Here is a 22,639-nt window from a genome sequence, read left to right on the forward strand (position 1 = left end):
TATTGTGAAGGATCCTATTATCAACCCTATTTTACAGATGAGGAAGCTAAGACCCATAAAGGTGAAGTAGTTTGATAAAGGTCAAAAGCTAGCAAGAGGCAGGGTCAGGGTATAAACTAAAATGGTATAACTCCAAACCCCATTATCTACTGCACTTATCCTTAGGCCAATTCACTGTTTTTTTGTTTTTGCTTTGTTTTTGAGATTGCATATCACTTTGTTACCCAGGCTGGAGCGCAGTGGTGTAGTCTCAGCTCACTGCAACCTCCACCTCCCAGGTTAGAGCAAATCTTGTGCCTCAGCCTCCCGAGTAGCCGTGATGACAGGCGTGCACTACCCTGTCCGGCTAATTTTTTGTATTTTTAGTAGAGATGGGGTTTCGCCATGTTGGCCAGCCTGGTTTTGAACTCCTGACCTCAACTGATTCACCTACTTTGGCCTTCCAAAATGCTGGGATCACAGGCGCGAGCCATCGTGCCTGGCTAATTCACTGTAAACCATATAAGATTCTTTTATTTATATATTTTTTCATATATTCATTTTTTGTCTTATTAAATTCTAATACAAATTAGCCCTAGATTACTTATTCCTGCAGACAGGACCTTTCTTAATAACAGAAACTAATCCTTTCACAGAAATAAATACAGGAGGGCCTCATGTGGAAAAAGTAGGTACTGCTAGAAAAAGAAAAAAAAACAACTACTGTTTTTCTTTAGATTCACGTCTTACATCAGCCTTTAATATAATTATTATTTAATCAATCATGGTTGATATTCTAAAGATTATATATTCCAAGCCTTTAGGAGAAAAGAAAAATTTAAAGTTAGGAGAAAACTTCCCTAATTTATTCTACATACAAAAACTAACTAGAAAGATTTGTAAATGTCCATTTTCAGGATGCAAACACTAAAATGTAAAAAGATCTGGTCATAAAAACTCATGGAGGTATAAAAGATACAGAATGAAAAGCACTAAAAAGTCATATCAATTAAAGTACAAAAATATTTAATAAAATGAGGGTCTGAAAATTGGCCCCGAAATAGAGGACTTTAAAAGAACTTGACTTTGGAAATAATTTCAAATATTCAGTTGAGCTGCAAGAATAATATAAAGAATATCCTCATATCCTTTACCCAGATTTATCTAATTCCCCAGGTTCATCCTTTTGCCAACATGTTCCTGAGTGAGAAACAATATATTCTTGTAAGCCACTGATAGTAAGTGGTTGCTGCTGAGATTTTACATGTTCTCAATCTCTCTCATATATGTATTCATATATGTAATAGTTAAACATAATGCAATTACATATATATGTGTATAAATAATACAGATATATATAAATATATACATGCACTTTTTTAGCCATCTGAGGGTAAGTTATATACATCACGGTCCTTTATCCCTAAAAACTCCAATATTTCCTATGAATAAGGATATTCTCTTATATAACCAGATATTTCCTAAGAATAAGGATATTCTTTTATATAACCACAGTACAGTTAACAAATTTAGGAAGTTTAACATCAATTCAATGCTTTAATCTACCATCTGTATTCCAATTTTGTCAACTGACCCAATAATGTCCTTTATAGCATTTTTCCCATTCCGGTACAGGATCCAGTCTGGAGTCAGATGCTGTATTTAGTTTTCACGTCTCTTTAGCATCTTTTAATCTGTAAACTTCTATTATCTTTGCTTTTTTTAAGAAAATATCATTGACATTTCTAAAGAATACAACCCATACACACACGCGCGCGCGCACACACACACGTCATACACGTCTTTTTTTTTTTTTTTAAACAAAACTTTCTCTCATTTTGAGCTTGCCTGACCTCTCTTCATGGTTAGATTCAGATTACACATTCTCAGCCAGAAAACTACACAGGTGATGTTGTTGTCATTTTTTGGGCATCACATTTGGAGTCACACAATGCCCATATGTTCTTCATTGGGATATCAACATTTAGCACCAGTCAAGGTGTTTTCTGATTCCTCCACTATATAATTGCTATTTTATCCCCTTGCAATTAATAAGCAGTTTGTAGAGAGATACTTTAAAACCATGTAAATATTCTGCTCTTCATCAAAATTTTCCCCTAAATTTAGCATTGAATGATTTGTGCCTATCTTTACTAAAATAGATGTAAAATGCTGATTTCCAAAACTAGCAGCTTCTCTGCAATTACCAGTCAGTATTCAACATCCTACTATGAGCAAAAGTACTCCTTTCTCCCTATTAATTAATCAATTTACTAATGATACCATGAATTACGATTTCTTCTATAGTCTGCAATACATTACTACTCAATTATTTTGTACTCAAGTTCTTCCATATTTGGCCAGTGGAAGCCCTTTCAAGCTAGTTCCTTGTGATATGCCCCTGTCATTTTGAACATGTCCTTATTTTCTGACATATTAAGATATTCCAAGCTTATATTTTACTTACTCTTCCTTGTTTCTAAAATCAGTCATTTCTCTGAGTAGCCTGAGTTTCTCTTAGTGGGGAGTGGTATCTGGACACTTAGATATAGTAATGTGCTCACTGTTATTAGGGTGTCTGTTTCTTAGTCCTTATTTTAGTTGACAGAGCTAGGGAAAATATACATATACAGACGGTCCCTGACTTATGATGGTTTGACTTAATGTTTTTTTGACTTTATAATAGACTTACTGGGGTAATAAACACATTTTCTACTTATAATATTTTCAACTTGGATTGGATGTATCAGGACATAACCCCATTGTGTTGAGGAACATTTGTATATATACACACGCATATATATAATACAGATGTGTACATACATGTTCATATGCACATACATATATAAGAAATGATGTATTCACAATAATACATCCAATTCAAGCCCATCCCACAGGGTTCTTTCCTTCTTTCTTTTTCCTTTTAAGAGACAAGGTGTCACTATGTTGGCCTAGCTGGAATACAGTGGCTAGCCACAGGTACCATAATAGCATACTGTGGCTTCAAGCCATCCTCCCACTTCAGTCTCCTAAATGGCTGGAACTACAGATGTATACCACCACACCCAACTCAGGGTCCTTTCTTGACTTCATTCATTCTATTTCGTCTTTTCTTTTTCATTGAGATTCTGCTTCTCAATAACAATCAACACATTTGCTAAGACCTATAAAGCATCTAAAATTGTTTCAGAACTGCTTTGCTCCACCACTAAAACAACAAAACAAAACAAAAAACATACCAAAAAAAAAAAAAAAAAAGGTTTAGGACTTGTATGAAATTCCTTCCCAACTCAATTCCGTCCAGACAAAACACTGAACACAAATACTGTATTCACTAGTTACCTGAATTAGTTCTATCTATCTTTTTTTTTTTCTTACCATAATTATGGTATTCATTTGAAATACAATTAGATTCATTTTCTTCAGTACACTTGCAGTTTTAGGTTTATTTTCCCCTTTCCATCTTAATTTTTAATATATTTTTTGAATGAGTAGAATATTAACATGTACACAAAAGTAAATATTACATGATAATGTATTCTTAGAGAGGTGTCACTCTTTCTTGTATCTTAACATGCATGTCTACCCATGTTGTAGGTAATTAATTTCATTGCTGTGTAGTTTATCCCTCCTTTGATTTCTTTTACAAAAATAAGCAGGTTTATTTTTAATTTTCCTTGTTCATAAAACATACAGAAAGGAGTGACACCTCTCTAAGAATATCATTTTATGCCCGGTGCAGTGGCTCACACCTGTAATCCAGCACTTTGAGAGGCTGAGGCAGGCAGATCACCTGAGGTCAGGAGTTCAAAACCAGCCTGGCCCACATGGCAAAACTGCATCTCTACTAAAAATACAAAAATTAGCTGGGCATGGTGGTGCGCACCTGTAATCCCAGCTACTCGGGAGGCTGAGGCAGAAGAATCGCTTGAACCCAGGAGGTGGAGGTTGCAGTGAGCTGAGATTGTGCCCCTGCACTACAGCCTGGGTGACAGAGCAAGACTCCATCTAAAACAAAAACAAACAAAAGAAAACCATTTCATGTAATTTTTACTTCTTACTTCTAGGTACATGTTAATATTCTGCTTCTCTTCCAGGAGTAGCAACTTGTCTGATGATGTTCAATCTCCAATTCCTTTGGTAGTTGCTTATTATTAAATGTTTAGGTTCTGGAGTTATTTTTTATTGGGGGATGTCGTCTGTCAGAGTCTTATTCCATAATTTTTTAGATGGTTTGATTTAATGATTTTAGAAGCTAGGAGTTCAACGATAGTATAGATTTAACTCGCATTTCTTTTATTATGAGAGAAAGAGATTGAGTATCTTTCATTTGTTTAAGGGACATTTTTACAGCTTTTTTGATGAATTATCTGTTCAGGTCTTTTGCCTATTTTTCTATATAGTTTTGGGTTCTCTTCAACTATTAAAACTTCTAATTGGTTATTATTTGTGTATATGGATGCAATTTAATTTTGCACATTAATTTTATATCTTGCTAGCTTATCAACTTACTGAGTTACTTTTATCACTCTCTAGGGTATTCCAGATTACTACTATATCATCTGCAAAAAGAGACAGTTGTATTTTTTCTTTTCCAAGTCATATGCCTCTAATTGTATCTTCTTTTTTGTGCTATTTTTATTAAGTTTATACACTGATGCTATACTTGCTTCATGAAAAGAATTTGGAAATTTTCTTTCATTTTTTACACTCTGAAGCAATTTATATAGCTTTAAGACTGTCAAAGGTTTGGTTAAATTTCTCTGTGAAGCCATCTTGCCGGGTCCTTTTATCTAGTAGTTTCTTGATAACTTACTTTATCTCTTCTACATAAAATGGCCTTTTAGGCTTTCTATCTTTACTCTGGTCAGTTTTGGCAAACTACATTTTAAAAAAAATTTTTTTAAAAATAGGTGAGTCGATCTTATTCATGTTAAGATAATCATTATGTTTTGTCGCGGTTCTATCAAATTGTCTTATGTTGAAATTCTTGTGTATATTTACTGCATTTACTTAAAAAATTCTTTTTGGTGTTTATGAAGGTTTGTATTTTCATTCTATAGGTTATCTTTCCATTATTACTTTTTAAGTGCTTACTGTCTCCTCTATTTTTACCTAATTTTTATGTGATATCAGTTTTAAATATTTGTTGACTGCTACCCTTTGCTTACATAAGAAAACGAGGTATTCTGTATTCCTCTTTTTTCTTTCTTATCCTCCCATCAAAAAATTTACATCTTTTGACTTTTGTTAACACATTTAATGTTGACGTGTTAGTTTTTTCATCCATGCACTGACTCATTTTAGTCTCACCTGTACAATAAAATATATGAAGCATTTGGAAACATTTTTCAATGTTATTTCAGGCATTTTTTAGTTGGATAAAACTCATCCTATCTGAATGTCTTCAGGAATACCACACGTGTGTAGTATTCCCTTAGTGCTTGTATATCCCAAACTGTTTGCTATGGCCTTGATATTTTAAAAGTCAGGTTGGCTGTATACAACATTTTTGTATACCTTCTTTCTTTCCTTTAATGTTGAAAATGTTGTTCCACTATTGCCTTACTTTGTATGTTGTTTTGAGAAACCTGATGCTGGTCTAATTCTATTGCCTTCGTAAGTTACTTAATCTTTTTACTTGGAGGCACTGTGCATTTATTTTCCTCTAAAGTCTAATAATTTTACTAGAATATATTGTAGAGTAATCTTTCCAGGTCGGATTTCCCCAGTACCTATATTAGATTCAGGTCTTGTTTTAACTTTAGAAGTTTTCTTGGATTATAGTTCTAAGTATTAGTGCTGTTCAGTTATTTTGATTGATTTCTTTAAGAAACTCTTTTACTTCTTGATTATACTTTCACTTTCCTAGTTGCTTTTCTTGTTTTTTCATTGCCTTTTCACTTGATTATATTCTTCCTAGGGCAACTTGTAATTTAGTTTTCATTTCTGATAGGATTTTGTCTCTTCCTTCTTTCCTAAGTTTTATCAACTCTCATTTCAGTTTTTCCTGATTTTTTTGGGGGGGGGGGGCATCAATATCTATTATTTTTTAAGCTTCTGATTTGAGATGTGTTTTTCTTAGCCTGAAATGCTTATTTGAGGATATCCCTTTGAGTATGGAGTGTGACATTACAGTTTTCTTAAGCTTTTTGGTTAAATTGTTTTGGAAAGTTTTCATCAGGAGGAAAACTTTCATTGATATCAATCTGATTTTTTCAGTTATTTTATAATGATGGAGATAGAATTTTTGTTCTATTCTTTTTTATTTCACAGAAAAAGTTCTTAGTTCAAGAGCACTCTCTTCTGTGCAGTTTCTTTAATGGATCTTGTTTTGATGGTCATAGAGTAGGGTGGGTGGATTAGTAAGTTGTGTTCCGCTTTCATTTCTATAAGATCCTTAATTTTCCCTTCTTATTTCTTTCTTTCCCATCACTGCCTAGTCTCCAAGGAATTCTATCCATTCTCTATTTATCTGGTTCTTCCTCAGAAACAATGATTCTTCAAGCCTGCCACTTCTGATTGCATTCATACCTTGAAGTCTCTTTTTTGTAGCTAGTGCTAAGAATCAACAAGTCCTGACCTATGTCCAGTATTTTGGCACTTATTGTTACATTTTCTCTTTCTGGGGTTGATTTTGTTTGTTCTTCATCTCATTCATGGTTTCTCTCTATTCTTTATTTCAGAATTTTTCAAGCCTTGCCTCCTCTGTTCTCTGTAATCCAAGTTTCAGTACAGGCAAGCTGCAGGAGTTTTGTTGGAATTATTCTTTTTCTTACTTTATTTATACATACTTTAAAGGTGGTGGTGTTTTATGTCACATAGTCATATTCAAAATATGGGTCCTGCATGGTTCTATTTGCTTTCTTTGTTGATTTTATGTTTTCTAGGGGGACTGTGTGAGGGAGATTCAAAATCAGGTGATCACTGTTGATCTCTAACAAAGTTCTCTTATTTATATTTTATTTGTCATTTGGGTTTTCATTTTATGATAATGTCATATATTTGTTTTATAGTAAGCTACCTCAAATTCTTTGAAGAGTAATGCAAAGTGAAAATAAATATTTACTTTTTATCATTAACAAATAAATGTAAAAAATGCTCTGCCTTGATGGCTTTTTTGTTCTTTAGTAAAATGAAGTATGAGTAACAAAAGAAAAAAGAGAAAGAAAAAAGCGGAAATGAAAGAAAAGAAAACATAATGGAAAAGTAAGGAGATTGGTTATTTTGGTCTATGGATATCTTTCTTTCAAGACAATTTCAAAGAGATTTTAACATTGTTTTGAGCAATAGTAGCAAGACTTTAGCATAGGTAAAGCCTCCAAAAGTGATTGCTTTTAAGATCTATGCTATTTTGTATTATATAATACATATCAGGAAGCTCTGCGATATTATAAAGAACCACTGCTTTATGATTATACCTCATATGTTCACACACACATATGTGACACATGAGCACACATATACACAATACATATACTTACTTGCTTCACATTCTGGAGCTCTTCTGTCAATTGTTTCCTTTGCTTATCTGATTCCAATAATTTTTCCTATATTTAAAAAACCACCAAATTAACAACTTGTTATGAAACTATCAACAAGTATGACTTATTAGTCCCTTGTTTCAAAGCTTATATTCCCCAAATATCAAATTGCTACAATCTGAAAATGTTGCTTCTATTCATTTTTCCAGCTTTACATGGGGCACTTAAAAGTAATTAGTTATTTACAGTAAATTGTGATGTAAATATACTTTTTATTACCTTAATTTTGCAAAATGTAAGCTCAAACGGAAGCCAGTTAAGAGTACAAATGTGTAAATATTAACTGGATTTTGGTTAAGCTATCATTGCCAAAGAGATACAAAATTGAAGAGCATTATTATTACAAATTAGAATTAAAGGTCTTCGACCATACTAAAGAGGGCATATGATGAGACTGGCTCACTTCTTTATTTCCTAATTTAATTTTAGCTTATTCTTGGAAGATTATCCATGAAAAGACAGATATGACTAATGTAACCAAAATATAAAATAATAGTTATTAAGATTAATATTATGCATACAAATAAAATACCTTTGGATTTAAAATTAAGTGAAGTATATACCCTACAATGTCCAATTTTGTTAATTATATCTTAAATAAATCCACATTTTATTGGTCAAATCAGAAATACTAAGAGTAATTTAAGAGCCATTAAATATAAACCTGAACAGAGGAATTGCTTGAACATTAAATTGAGTGGTAAAGATTCATGGCAATATTGCAATGTTTATAAGAGGCAACATCCTTTCTGGTATATTTCAGCTTATTCTTGTCTAAGAGGTGAAATGAAGGTATATGAAAATGAATGTAATATAGCAATCTAATGAATATGCCACAGGAGCCAAGAGACTGCTGGCTCCTGTGATTTTATGTTCTGGCAAGTCACCTTCACTCTTGGTGCCCTAGTTTTTTTTGTATCTGTAAATGGAAAATATATCTATTTTCCATTCACCTTTGCAAAGCAGTAGCAGTGTGAATTCTGCAGAAAGGCTTCCTTAAATAAAGCCCACAACACTTTTAAAAATTATTCTTGCAAGATAAAAATTAACTACTGACATAAAATTATCTTGGTTTCATTTTTATTTGTACTCATATTAGACATGAAGAATAGAGATGTCACAGGATAATGGAAAGTGATGAGACACCATCTAAATGCTTTATGAACTTCATTTAACAACCTCTGCTTTTATATGAGTGTATAATACAAGAAAAAAAACTGAAAACAAAAACATTACCTTTAACAAAATATTTATTGCTTTGTACACTACTTTACATGGCTTCTTTTATCTGGCCAGCTAATAGATAGGTTTTGAGGTAAAAGTAATTATAACATGTAAAATTTGATTTATCTGGAATTTTTGCACCATATTCTAACCAACTGAGCTAGCCGGTTGCCGGCTTATCTGGGAGTTTAGGTTTTGTCATATTAGGGTATATTCAATTACATTTCATGAACTTTAAAGGTAAATCCTAATTTATTGAATGACTCCTCAGGAATGTCTTATTTAAATGTTAAATTAATATGGCATAGACACTTTCAAATTAACATTCTAATAATTACTATTGATATTAAAATAAAAACAAATATATCATATCACTAAATTTAACAATGATAAACTATAAGGAAATGAAAAAGATCTGAGAGCCTCTGAAAATTCTGATAAATCACAGTCTAATGGTTTAGGCAGAGATAAGAGAATACATAAAAAGTTATCTTATTAAGGTAAGCAACACTGGGTAAGTTTTCTAAGAGAATATAAGGAAACCATTGGCAATGTATTTTTAAAACTAAATTTTTATTTTCCAGCAAAACAATTGTTAAACTAAAAAATGTGGAATGATAGTGGTTTCAAAGGTAAGAAAATAAATATATAAAATACTATTAGAGTAGTGAAATCCTAATATACTTTAGGAAGGAATGTGAATTGGCAAAACCTTTTCAAAGGGAATATGGTAACATATGCAAAATTTTAAGTGTCTATAATTTTTAATAAAGCAATTATATTTTCAGACGTTTATTCTTTGTATACACTGTACAAATGCCCATAGATACATCTACAAAGCTGCTGAAGATGAAATTATTTTTAAAAACTGGAAATAGTCTAATGTCTATCAATAGGGAACTGGCTAAATTACCATTTAATTTATAGGAGAGTTATCGAGAAGAATTTGGTATATCTGTGTATATTAACCTGAAAAGCTGCCTGAGATATAATTCTTATAAAGAGAGAGAGAGAGAAAAAAAAGACGGCAAGTTATAAAAAAAAGTGTGGATGGATGAAGTGACTTACATAGAAGTGAAAATACACACATACTGGAACAAATTTTCTTAAGGCTTTATTAGTTTTTGAAGCAGTTTTGGATTCATAGCAAAATTGAGAGGAAAGTACAGAAATTTCTCACATACTCCCTGTCCCCACATATACATATATTTATTTATTTATTTTTGTTTTTCTGTTTTAAATAGTAGAGATGGGGTCCTGCTATGTTGCCCAGGCTGATATTAAACTCCTGAGCTCAAGTAATCCTCCTGCCTCAGCCTCCCAAAGTATTGCAATTACAGGTGTGAGCCATCATGCCCTGCCTATTTTTAAAAAATATAATTTTCTGTGTAGAGAAAAATCTATGAAAAGATAAATAATATATTTGCAACAATGGCTTCCTCTAGAGGTTGGAATTATAAAAACTAAGATAGCAAAAAAATTTTCTTTCTTTTTGGTGTAAAGATTTTCTATTTAATAAAAATTAAATAATTGTCAATATACTATACCTTATTTAATAAAATAATTTTAAAAATATGTTCCTATGGTGAATTAGTGGTAAATCAAGTGGTTATGTTGCTTTTCCTGAAGATTTGGAAAATATAGCTTTCTGTAAAAATTAGGATATAATTTAAATGTAATATTCCTCTAAAAACAGAAAGAAACCATATAAAGACAATCGAGGCTAGACATGGTGGCTCACACCTGTAATCCCAGTACTTTGAGAGGCCGAGGCAGGTGAGTCATTTGAGCCCAGGTGTCTGAGACCAGTCTGAACAAAAGAGTGAGACACCATCTCTACAAAATAAAAATTAAAAAAAAAAAAAATAGCTGAGCATGGTGGCATGGACATGTTGTCCCAGCTACTTGGGAGGTTGAGGTGGGAGAATCACCTGAACCCAGGAGGTTAAGGCTACAGTGAGACGTGATTGTAGCATTACACTCCAGCCTGGGCGACAGAGTGAGACCCTGTCTCAAAAACACAAAACAAAAAACCAAACAAACAAACAAAAAAAATAGAAGTAAAATGTTATAGTATATTTGGGATATGTGTTTTTTCCTCTCTTACATAATATTGTCTTAATTTCAAGTTACGTTAGCAAAACATGATGTCCCTTAAGAATAGCCCTGCACATGAAAAAAAATGTATTTCCCAAAGAACTCACAGGATCCAAAACTGCCACGACTTGCTTTATTGCCTCTTCATCTAATTCTGCCCTGGCCACCAATGAGAGAGAATAAAAAGGGTAAGAAAGAACCTGAACAGAAGACATGAGCAAAAACCATTGTTCACACTAAATGTTGTACAGATAATGTGAAATATAAATATGTAGACCAAAAAATTAATTCTCTAAAGGCTAACTGAATAAAGAATCTGATTTTTACTATTTGATATTAATATTTTTCCATTAAAAATAAAGTTAAGCCCCAATACTTCAGAATCCAATATAGGATATTTTTCTTTTTCTTTTTTTTCTGAAGAAAATATAAGGAAACTAAATTAGAGGTTACCTTAAGTGTATTTACTTCTTTAAAGGCATCATCTCTTTCACGCTTGAGCCTTTCCATTTCATCTGCTTCTAAAGAATCACAAGGAAGAAGCTGTCAACATTAAAATATAAGAGAAAAGTTGTGCATTAGATGCTAATTATGAGAGGTAACATAAAAATCCTTTTTGACTAGTCTTAGGCTTTTGTATTCTAATAACAAAATTCAGTTTCTTACGTTGGAGTCATTTGATTAGATAAAAGGGAATATTAAAGTATTAAAGCAATTTCACTCATTTAGGTTTAACTTTACATTGTTATTACTTATAATAGAATTTTGATTTTGTTGTCACCTTTATCATTATTTTAACAATATAATTTTCCTTAAAATTCCAAATTCGAAGACTGTGTTTATAATGTCAAAAAGACTTCAGGAATTACCAACATAAACTATTCCCTAAATATATTCATTCTAGCATGGTATCTAAGGCTAACAAAATGCTGTACATTATAAATCAGATAGTTTACATGAGCCTAGTAAAGTATATTTATCAATTATGTATCTAGTTTTAACTAAGTGAAATGTAATGCATCAGACAAGTGGCTTAAAAAGATTCCTGCACAGAAATTGTAGATTGAAGATAATATTAATAATTTATGCACAAGTGAATAACAACAACAAAAAATAGCAGAGATGACCAATTCTCTTATATCTAGCATGATGTCTTTGACCATCAATTATAATGTAAAAAACAACGACAGTCTAATCAGAGATAAAAATCCAAGTTTACAGCCATCTCCTATGTGGAAGCTATAACAACTAAAGAAAATAGAATTTAAAGGATTAAGTGGAGAAAGCGGCTGTTATGTAAGCATGGGCTTAAAGCAGGGCCCTTTAGATAGGTGAAGCAAATGTGGAGTAGAAAAAAATAATAAAAATAATTAATAATATCAATCACTTACTGGAAACTTATATGTGCAGATGTATTACTAAGGACTGTATATATTCAATATCAATCACCTTGTCTCCATTTTACAGATGAAGAAACAAGCTCAGAAATGTTAATAACTTGCTTAAGGTTTCACAGCTAACAAGTGGCCATTCCAAGAGTCCCACAAATCATAGTCTCTGATTTTTACTAAAGATTCAACAAAAAACATGGTGGAATAGATGTAATAAACTCATATTTGCTTTCCAAACTCTAGAATAACAAAAGTAGGAGTTATTCTTCCTATTTGGGGAGAATTTATTTCCCTGAACATCACTGGTTCTTTTTGGTCTGTCACATTAGCTTTTGTGTATCTATGGACATTGCCAACAATTTATATGATCTACATTCTTCATGGTTCTGTTACTCTGCTCTCTCAGAAGTACTCAACACACACACTCATAAGAATTCATTCCTAATTGTTAGAATAATTTTGAACACATTTCAAAATGTAATAATATTTCCCAGAGTGTGTTCCAAAGGATATTAACAGGCTTTGTGTAAAAGCAAAATTGAGTGGTAGTGATGGTGGTAGTTGTCAATGATTTAGAAAAAATTAATCTTATTTCCTGCATGGCTTCCAACAGCCTTAATATGCCAATGAGCATTTGAATTGCCAAACAAAAAAGTGTAATAACTTGTCATGTTTCCTCAGTAATTTCACCATACTACAAACCCCTAACCTCTTCACCCTGTTGCCTTCATTTATTTATTTTTATACTAGCTCATGGAACTAAAGTATACAAAACACAATCTGGGAAACTCAGTGTTGCTACTCAGCATTCATATGGCCTATTCCATTTTTTCATTCTAAGAAGTGAAATACGGAGGATTCAAAAGTTTAAATAAGGCTGGGTGCAGTGACTCAGGTCTGTAATCCCAGCACACTGGGAGGCTGAGGCTGGGGGATTGCTTGAGTCCAGGAGGTTGAGATCAGCCTGGGCAACATAATGAGACCTTGTCTCTACAAAAAGTAAACAAAATTAGCCAGACATAGTGGGGCACTCCTGTAGTTCCAGCTATTCAGGAAACTGAGGTGGGCGGGAGGTCAAGGCTGCAGTGAGCTGAGATTGCACCACTGCACTCCAGCCTGATGACAGGGTGAGACCATGTCTTTAAAAAAAAAAAAAAAAAAAAGTCTAAATAACATTTTGGATACCAGAGCTAAACTAATTTATTAAGAGAAATTATAGATTGGGATTTTAGGGATGTGATAATAAACTTTTGAACTTAACATCATGGAGGTAAATCATGCATAAAAGAATCCATGGTACTATTTCAAGAGGCAAAGCCTAGACTAAGTAGTCATAGAACAAATCATGAATTAAAAAAATGTTTTATGATCCCACTGCTATTTTGGACTGTGCAGCAAAAACTTGCAGTCAGAGAATTGGCCATGAATGTTCCTTGTGAATTCTTTGAAAAGCCCCTTTGTGTTCAGTGACTTCTTTTATACAGTTCCATTCAAATATACTTCAGCTAAGGAAGCAGCAAATGAATTGTTATTTAACAGCAACAATTCCAGACAGATGCCTGTTTTCAAAATCTATCACTAACTACTGAAATTTATATTCCTTAACCTTCCACATCTGTTTTCTGTCTGGTTCTCACAATATCATTTGTGATCCTTGGATCCCTTGAACTTTCCAACAGCTGGTAAATAACATTGTGAATCATTTCTACTCTGCTTTCTAGAATTTCCTTCTGGAGATGTCAAGAAATACATACTATAGGTCATTGGGCTGTGCTGATTAGGTCTGACTTCACCTCTCCTTTTACTGTTGCTGCTCCATCATATTTTAAATTACTTGACTTGTATCAATTCTGGATAACTGCTATTCTGTTGGCCATATTCCCTAATCTCAATTCATTTTAAACAGAAACAGTTACAAAACAGTTAACTTTAGTGTCAGTCTAATTTTATTGATAAGGCCTTCCATTAGAGACCTATTCAATTACTTCCTTTCCTTATAAAAGTGTGTGTGACTTTACTATCCTATTCACCTAAAAATTTCTGGGTATCTTCTTTTCTCCTTCCATTTCCCTGCTCATTCCTTTCACTTCTTATAATCTGGCTTATACATCTTTCCCCTCATTCCCATATTTCTAAAATGATTACTTCCAATTTCACCAATAAAACTGCCATGTGACAAAGAAAATGACCCCAACCAACTTCCTTCTTTGTTATATATAACAGTATTGAAGGCTTTTTTCCTTGAAATTTTATCTTCTTTAGATTATGATATCCTAATATCTCACCCAGCCTTCTGCACATTTAGGCTATTCCCAATGAGTTACTTTCATGTCTACTCCTTAAATGGAGAAAGGGGGTTTGGGAGGTTCCCCAAAGTTTGTTCCTTTTCTCCTTTTTCCCTACAAGTTCTGAGTGAGCACATTCACTGTTACGCTTCAACTATTACTCTCCAAAATATCCCCAAATTCCTTCCCAGTGTCTACTTCCTAATTTCCAGTGGCCTTTGGTTACTTGTACTTGCCAGCTTCTTAAATCTCTCTAAAACACAACCTGTCACTGTCTGTACTTTGAAAAAGGCTTTCTCCTTATTTCTCTATTAATGCTACCTGTACCATCATATTCTTAGTTATCCTAGCCAAAACTTTGGAGTTTTGTTTTGTTTTGTTTTCCATTCATTCCTCTTCCTTAGTTCTCATGTCCAAAGGGTCAGCAAGTCCTACTGATGATATATTTGTTGCAGTTGTTGTTTTTGGTAAGTAATCTAGATCTATCATGTCTTTCCTTTCTATTCTCCCCACCTTCACTATACTTTAGTTTTTTATTATCTTTATTTGGATTATTTCTATAGTCCTCTGTCTAGACTACCTACCACCACTTTCATTCCCTTCCTAGATAACCACACATAAGATTCCTCTTTCTAAAATATCACTTTTGTCATTTAACTGTTTTCCTTAATGGCTCCTCACTGACTACTGAGTACAGACTTCTAAATTTAACATTTACCCTTTGAGGCATAACTTCTGTCACCTGAATGAACCCAATTATCTTTTTTTCTTAAGTAGACTACTCTCTGTGTGCATTACATTCTAATTTTTCTGTTTATGCTAATACTTTTATCACTCCCTACTCACCTCTTGAGTACATAAAATCCTACTTATCCCTCAAAATTTACTCAAATGCCAACTGTTATGAATCTTTTCTGAATGTTCTAAGCTTTATTACTCTTACGGCCTTGCCACACAATGCAGCTTTTCTTACTATAATTATTTGGGCACATGACTTTTCCTTAAAATACGTAGGCCAAGTTTTATCTATCTTAATAACATGTGAACATAACAAAACATGCACACTGCAGTTGTTCAATATATATTTTGTGTTTTTGTTAGGGAAGTGGCTATAAAGTATTTACTGCTATACATGGTGAGAAATATGTACATATTATGATCCAGTATAAGTGAAACATTACTCAGTTTTATCATATAGAGTTCAGTTTGATATTTTCCATTTTGTTCTATTTCACTTGTTTAAGGGTAGTCGCAGAACACTAAATTGACTTAACAAGAGCCCAAACTGTGAAAATCTATTTTAGGGAATTTAGTGTTCTGTCTATAATTTTAAGATAATCCATTCATGATACAGTACTTGATTAGTCTGGTAAAATCATACTAAGATGGACTATATTCTGCTATTGCTAAGTTTAGAGTACTGCTAAATGTAGGCTCCAGCCTTGCCCTTTCTGCATATAACCTTGTGCCAGCAGCAGGTGTAGCACTGTGTGAATTTTGTTATGTAGCAATGATGATTAGACTCACAGTAAGATAATTATATTTTTGGTTCTAAATGTCATATTCTTCCAAACCCAAAAGTTGTCAAACAAACAAAAGTAGGACTGATTTTAAACTGACTCAGCAATTCCTACTTAAAAGATAGCATCTCAAGAGATTTTATGAGTCAGACAAAATAATGAGCAAAAGCAGCAAGTTACAAAAGAGTACAAATTCTATAATTCTATTTATTATGAAATTCAATAAAAGGCAAAAATAATCTATGTTGTTATAAGTCAAAATATTGGTTCCAATGTAAAGGTGGGAAAGTGGTGGTTGACTGGGAAGGTGGCCTGAGGGAGCCTTTTGAGTGGTGATTCCACTTGAGATACATAATAAAAATTCATCAAATTGTACACTTCACATTTTTGTACTTTATTTTGTGTATATTAGATTTCAGTAACAATGTTTTTAAAAATAAATTAAGAAAGACAAGCCATCTTTATTAGCCAAAAAAAGAAAACATATGAGTGAAAGACATGTATGCCTAACAGAATGACCCAGCCCTGCTGTTTGTAAAACTGAGATGGTTGAGGGGGTAACCATAGTGGAATTTCCCACCCTCACAGACAGTTGGCATCTATAACTACAGACTGATTGACATACTTCAGATGGGGGACTAAACTGCTTTTGAACTCAAAAAAGTAGGGAATTACACTGGAAAACAATCAGTAATTTTGTATTTGTTTTTGGTGAGCCACATGACAGTAATCGTGATTTTTATAATGTTTCTTCGAACTGTTACATTACCCATTAGTGAACGTGAAACCAAAGTTTTAATGAAATACAAGTGAATATTAAATAAGAATGCAATGTACATAGAAAAGGTAACTAATGCTTTGACAGGCTTTTGCTTCAGTTATATATGTAAGTATGGTGAAAAAGTACATTTTCTTATTGTGGACTCAAGTGAAAAAATACAATACAAAATTAATACAATTCTATTACACAACATTTTGATCTGAAGCCACGAATTGGAAATCATTGACATATCGGAATTATTGACATGTCTGGAATTATTGACTCTTGCACAATTGCCATTAGCACTTTGCTTTTGCTGTCAAAGTATCACAGGTTAACACATTTTTTTTTTTTAATCCCAACAACTTCCAAACTATAAAAACATTCTTATCTGCCCTAAAATTAATTGGTAAGGAGGAAATAAATTGCTAACTTGGAGCATGACAATCCATTTGCAGCTGCTAAAAAAGATTTGCTTACTCACACAAAATACTCTGAATTGCCCACTTCATTGGCATGTTGTAAATTACCCAACTATCTTTGCCTTCCACATAAAAAATGAGCATGGCAGCTCTGAGAACTGTTTGGCAGTAAAAAACAATGCTCCCTGCCATCAACATTAGGTAGATAAATACACAACACCTGAATCAGCAGAATGAAAACTCTGCTACTTGAATACAGCTTTAGTTCTCTTTGAATAAATGCTACAAAATTAGTTCTGATAAATCAGTGCTTCATGCTGGGAGAACTGGGTACTCTCCTGAGGGTTATAGAACAACCAGATCTTTGGGTGACTGCAATGGGCAACATGCTTAGCAGCAAAAGAGACTGCTTACAAAAGAGAAAAAAGTGATTTGAAACATTAAAAAAAGTGACATGCATCATTTTTTAAATGAGCGGTCAGATTTATTTGTTCAATAAATTAATCATATACTTATATACTCTGTGTTTCTGGAATTTGAAATTATGTAATTAATAATAAACAGTATTCAAACTTCCTGTCAATAAAGGGTATCACCTGAAAACAGTAGAGCTCTAAATATGTCCAAGAAATAAATGTGCAATTTTTGTTTTTAAACTTGAACTAAAAGTTATTAAAAACATGTAACACATCTATTCTCCCGCTTGAATTTAGGGTTTCTAGCAGCATTCAAAGAACTTGACTGACCGTATTATTTATTTAAAAGTATCACTGAAAACAGAAACAAAAATAAAGAAATATCTAAGTTAATAAGACTATTAGCAATTCAGAAAGGGGATCATTAGAACAAAAAATGTTGAAGACTTCCTGGAAAATAAAAAGAAAATGGGTATAACAAGGTTGTAAGATATAAGGTAAATATATAAAAATTAATTTTATTTTATATGTAACCAAATAAATTTAAAATGAACAAATTTTTAAAATGTACCATTAATTTTAATGGCAACAAAAAGTGTAAGGTAACTAGATTATTAAAATATAATTAATTTAAAAATATGTAAAATATATTGACATCAAAGCAGATATAAATACATGAGAGCCATAACATGTTCACAGAAACTTAAATTTATAAAGATGTTGATTCTTCCCAAAATAACGTATAAATTCAATAGAGCAAGATTTTTCATGGAACTCATATGGACAAGATAAGACTGAAGATTAGCCAAAGCGATATTTTAAAAGAATGGCGGGGGTCTGGGAGGCAGTTTGGAATGATGTCAAAGGACATAACACTTCCATAAGACAGCAGAAAAAACTTCAAGAGATATATTGTACAACATGGTGACTATAGTTAATAACGATGTATTGCATTTTGAAAATTGCTAGAGTAGATTTTAAGTGTTCTCACTATAAAAAAAGATAAATTATTTGAGAGAAAGCATATGTTAATTAGCTCAATTGAGCCATTCCACAATGTATACATATTCTAAATCATGTTGTACATAATAAACATACAAAAGTATTATTTGTCAATTAAAAGTAAGTAAATAAGATAAACAAGATAGGAGAACATCTTATCAGATATTAAGACTTATGGAGCCAAGAAACCACCAGAATAGAGTCCAGAAATTCCCAGGTAAATATGGTAATTTCATAAGGGATAGAGCTGGCATGAAAATAATTATTTCATCCCATTAAAATATAGATTTATATTTTTAATATTACGTTCATAAAAATTGATCAAAAGTTATGTCATATTTCTAATTTTATTGATTAATTATGTACCAATAGTAAGTATAATTATAATTCAATACAGGAGAAAATTTTAATTTGTAAAGCCTTATAAACATAGGAAAATAAAACAAATCATTTTAATTCATTTAAAGTTTTTTTTTTGCAGCAAAATGACAGGGCGATCATTTCCCAAGCATACAATTTTGTGTTATCAGGATGAGATTCCAGGTCTATACAGAACAGAAATAAGAGCTAACAGAGAAAATGAAAGAAAAAGTTTTGAGAATAAAAGGATAATACATGAATTTTCTTTGAAATAGATGACTATGGGCATAGAATACTGTAGTATATAGATTCTACTGGTAACATTTAAAAGAATTATATAATAACAGGTTTCTTTTAAAAATATATATATATTTATATATCCAATGATTTTAATCACTGGAAACAAACAAAAAAAATCAACCAATGAAAAGTTGTTATAACTATATCATAAGACTAAGTCAATTTTAAGGTAAAAAACATTCGAATGGTAGATATAGAAACAGATCTGTGTATCTAGATAGAAATTTAGTATATGATAAAGTTTGCATTTCAAATCAATGGAAAAAATGTTTAAATTGTTTAAATTATTTAAAATGTTTAAATTGTTAAATGTTTAAATTGTTTTAAAAAAGATGGGTTTTTAAACAAATGATGGTGGAACAAAAACAAGTGGTTTGCCTTGCATAAATAAGAATGAACTTTTTAGTTAATTAAATATACAAATTATATAGAACATAAATTAAGAAGGAGGTCCTTAAGAGGATAATATTACCAAAAATCCACATTGAAAAGGACTAAAATATTCAATAATATAAATGTCAAACTTCTATAGAACACATGATTGAAGCAAATAGACTTCACAATTCCATTTTATGTAAAGCACAAAAAGAAGCAAAACCAATCTACACTGTTAGAAGGTAAAAGAATAGTTACCCAATTTTTTTGTAGGGGTACAGGGGTGTTACTAGCAATCAAAACGGAACCTGGGGGCAGGAGAGCATCTGGTAATGTATTTATTTAATTTTATGTTTCTTGATCTGATGCTAATAAGGATGGTTTAGACTATAAAATTTCATAGTATATACACACATTATATAGGTGCTTTTCTGTGTGTATATTATAGAGATAAAACAGATTAGAATGGACACATGCACACATGGTATCTGTCTGTCTAGCTAGCTAGTTACAGCACGTATCTTCCACATATCAAATTGCCAATACTGGTAAACTTAGGTATGGGAGTAGCACAAGGAGCTGGTGAGAGAGGAGAATGAAGATCAGGATGAAGTTTTACTTTTGATTTTAAATTGATTTGTATTTATATATTTATGCAAGAAACATGTATTATTGCTATTTTGAAGTGAAAAAAGCCTACACATACGACATATAACATTCAAGACTTGTGACTTACACGTGTCAAAGCAATTCTATAGGGCATACTCTACCTGTGAATCTAATATATTGGAAATTTCATGTGCACCAACATTTACGTCATCCAACTGCAAGCAAAACAAGTTTCTGGCAACCTGGACAAAATCTAAAATGGAACACATTTAAGTAAGAACATAGCATTTAACCCCTTCTAAATCTTACTTTATTCTGTATGAAGTTGCTAATATTTCAACTTTAACCCGCATAAATTATCTTAAAATAGTATTGACTGAAGTGATAGGTAAATGTAGTCCAAATAAGAAGTAAGAGACAAATTGGTCTGAATTTACTTCAGTTAACTTTGCTAAAATTAATAATTCGGTTAAGATAATAATAAAGCAAATATATAGCGTGGACCTACAGTTTTTCAACCCTTGTGTAATAAGTAGAACTTTTTCTGAAACATATGATAATATTATGATTTATGGCTTTTCTAGCTGGAAGAACCTGGGGTTTGATAGCAATTATTAATAGCAGCAGCTAATGTTTATGTAACAGCTGCTGTATGCCAGGCACGGTGCTTAGCAATTTCATCCTCCCAACAGTCTTCTGAGGTAGGTCCTCTTATCCTGTCCATTTTACAGATGAAAAAAATTGAGGCTAAGACAGGTTAAACAGGAAAAAGAACAGTTCATAGGCTTCTTCTGACATGAAGAGTAACTTACTTATCTATGTATTCTCAAATATTTTCCACTTTGGCTACTGTATTTTTAATTTCCAAGGATTCTTTTAAATGTTCTCTGATTGTTCCTGTTTTACAACATCCTACTTTATTTCATGGTTGCATTACCTTCACTTATCTTTTTAAAGATGTTATAAGAGTTTGCCTGAATTTTTTGTTTTGTTTTGTTTTGTTTTTGAGATGAAGTCTCATTCTGTCACCCAGACTGGAGTGCAGTGGCACGATCGTGGCTCATTGCAACCTCCACTGCCCAGGTTCAAGCGATTCTCCTGCTTCAGCCTCCTGAGTAGCTGGGATTACAGGCATGCACCACCATGCCCAGCTGATTTTTGTATTTTTAGTAGAGACAGGGTTTCACCATATTGGCCAGGCTGGTCTTGAACTCCTGACCTCAGGTGACCCACCCACCTTGGCCTCCCAAAGTGCTGGGATTACAGGCATAAGTCACTGCTCCTGGCCTCCTACCTGAAATTCTCTTCTGTGCTTCTGTATTTCTTTTTTTCTAAGTTCCTTTATTCTGTTTGTCTGATAGTTTGGGGTTCTATACTTTATGTTGGAGGATTTCTCCAAATCTCTGGTGACTCTTGACTATGAGTTCATATTTAAGAATTGGGCACTAAAAAAGTTGGTTGGAAATTTTGTGTGTGTAACTTGCTTTGTCAACTGGCAGTTTTCACTACAGGGAAATCTGGTGGCCAGCTGACATTTTTGTTCACTTCTTCAGAGAGAATACTATAGTCTTCTGCCTATAGTAATAAACATGGCGGCAAAGTTCCCTGAGCAATCTGGATGCATATTACGCGTGATGACTCACTATATACTCCACAAACTCCCTTGCTGCTGGCAACTATGGGTCCACGATCTCTGGTTTAATTTCTCAAAGGAATATACTTCTTTTTCCCCGGAGGTGTAGCGTGGTAGATGCCGGACTACTTAAGAAAGGGCAGAAAAGAGCATGCATAATTCTCCTTATAAAGATTTCCAACAATTCTGTTTCAATATCCTGCCTAAAAACTCAGTCTCCAGAAGTACTTGATGTCTTCAATTCCTAAATCATTTTAGGGTCAAATCAACTTGTTCCTCATTGTGATTTTCCTCTATCTTCACACACTTGGGCTTTACCTACCTCTGCTCACAAATTTGTTTACTTTTTCACCCATTTTCCTGTCCTTAGATATTGTGGTTTTAGTTGTATATGTTTTTCTGTTTCTTATTTTCATGATTATTTTGGGATGATTTTCAAGTGGAGATGGGATGAAAAATATCTTTTTATCATCACTTAAAAACCAAAAGGTCAATTCTCTTTTTAGCGATACAGATGCTTTATAAATGATACAATGTTACATCTACTATACAAGAAAAAATTAAATACTTAATAGTGACAAGAAGACAAAACATGTTACATTCAAACATTACTGGTGGTAGAACAAATATATTGCAAAATATCTCTGAAAAACAATTTACCAGTATATATCAAAAGTCTAAACCATTTGTGAGGATTAGGCTTAAGAAAAGAAAGAAAAACA

At 32.5% G+C, this 22,639-nt stretch overlaps 1 protein-coding gene across 3 annotated transcripts in view; it reads right to left on the reverse strand.

Moving 5' to 3' along the window:
• STXBP4 (syntaxin binding protein 4) overlaps window positions 1-22,639 on the reverse strand; it is a 197,943-nt gene that overhangs the window by 112,520 nt on the left and 62,784 nt on the right. The window contains exons 10-13 of one of the 3 annotated variants that reach the window (XM_073004923.1): window positions 20,446-20,537; window positions 11,298-11,387; window positions 7,464-7,529; window positions 2,838-3,987 (exon numbers count right to left, since the gene is read on the reverse strand). In XM_073004923.1, the coding sequence (XP_072861024.1) occupies window positions 3,787-3,987; window positions 7,464-7,529; window positions 11,298-11,387; window positions 20,446-20,537 (449 nt within the window). In that variant the 3' untranslated portion in view covers window positions 2,838-3,786. Of the gene's footprint in view, window positions 1-2,837; window positions 3,988-7,463; window positions 7,530-10,967; window positions 11,004-11,297; window positions 11,388-20,445; window positions 20,538-22,639 lie in introns of those variants that run through there. The other 2 variants (XM_008011417.3, XM_073004924.1) reach the window with 2 other exon arrangements.

Source organism: Chlorocebus sabaeus, chromosome 16, assembly GCF_047675955.1.
Source record: "Chlorocebus sabaeus isolate Y175 chromosome 16, mChlSab1.0.hap1, whole genome shotgun sequence".
Lineage (NCBI taxonomy): Eukaryota > Metazoa > Chordata > Mammalia > Primates > Cercopithecidae > Chlorocebus > Chlorocebus sabaeus.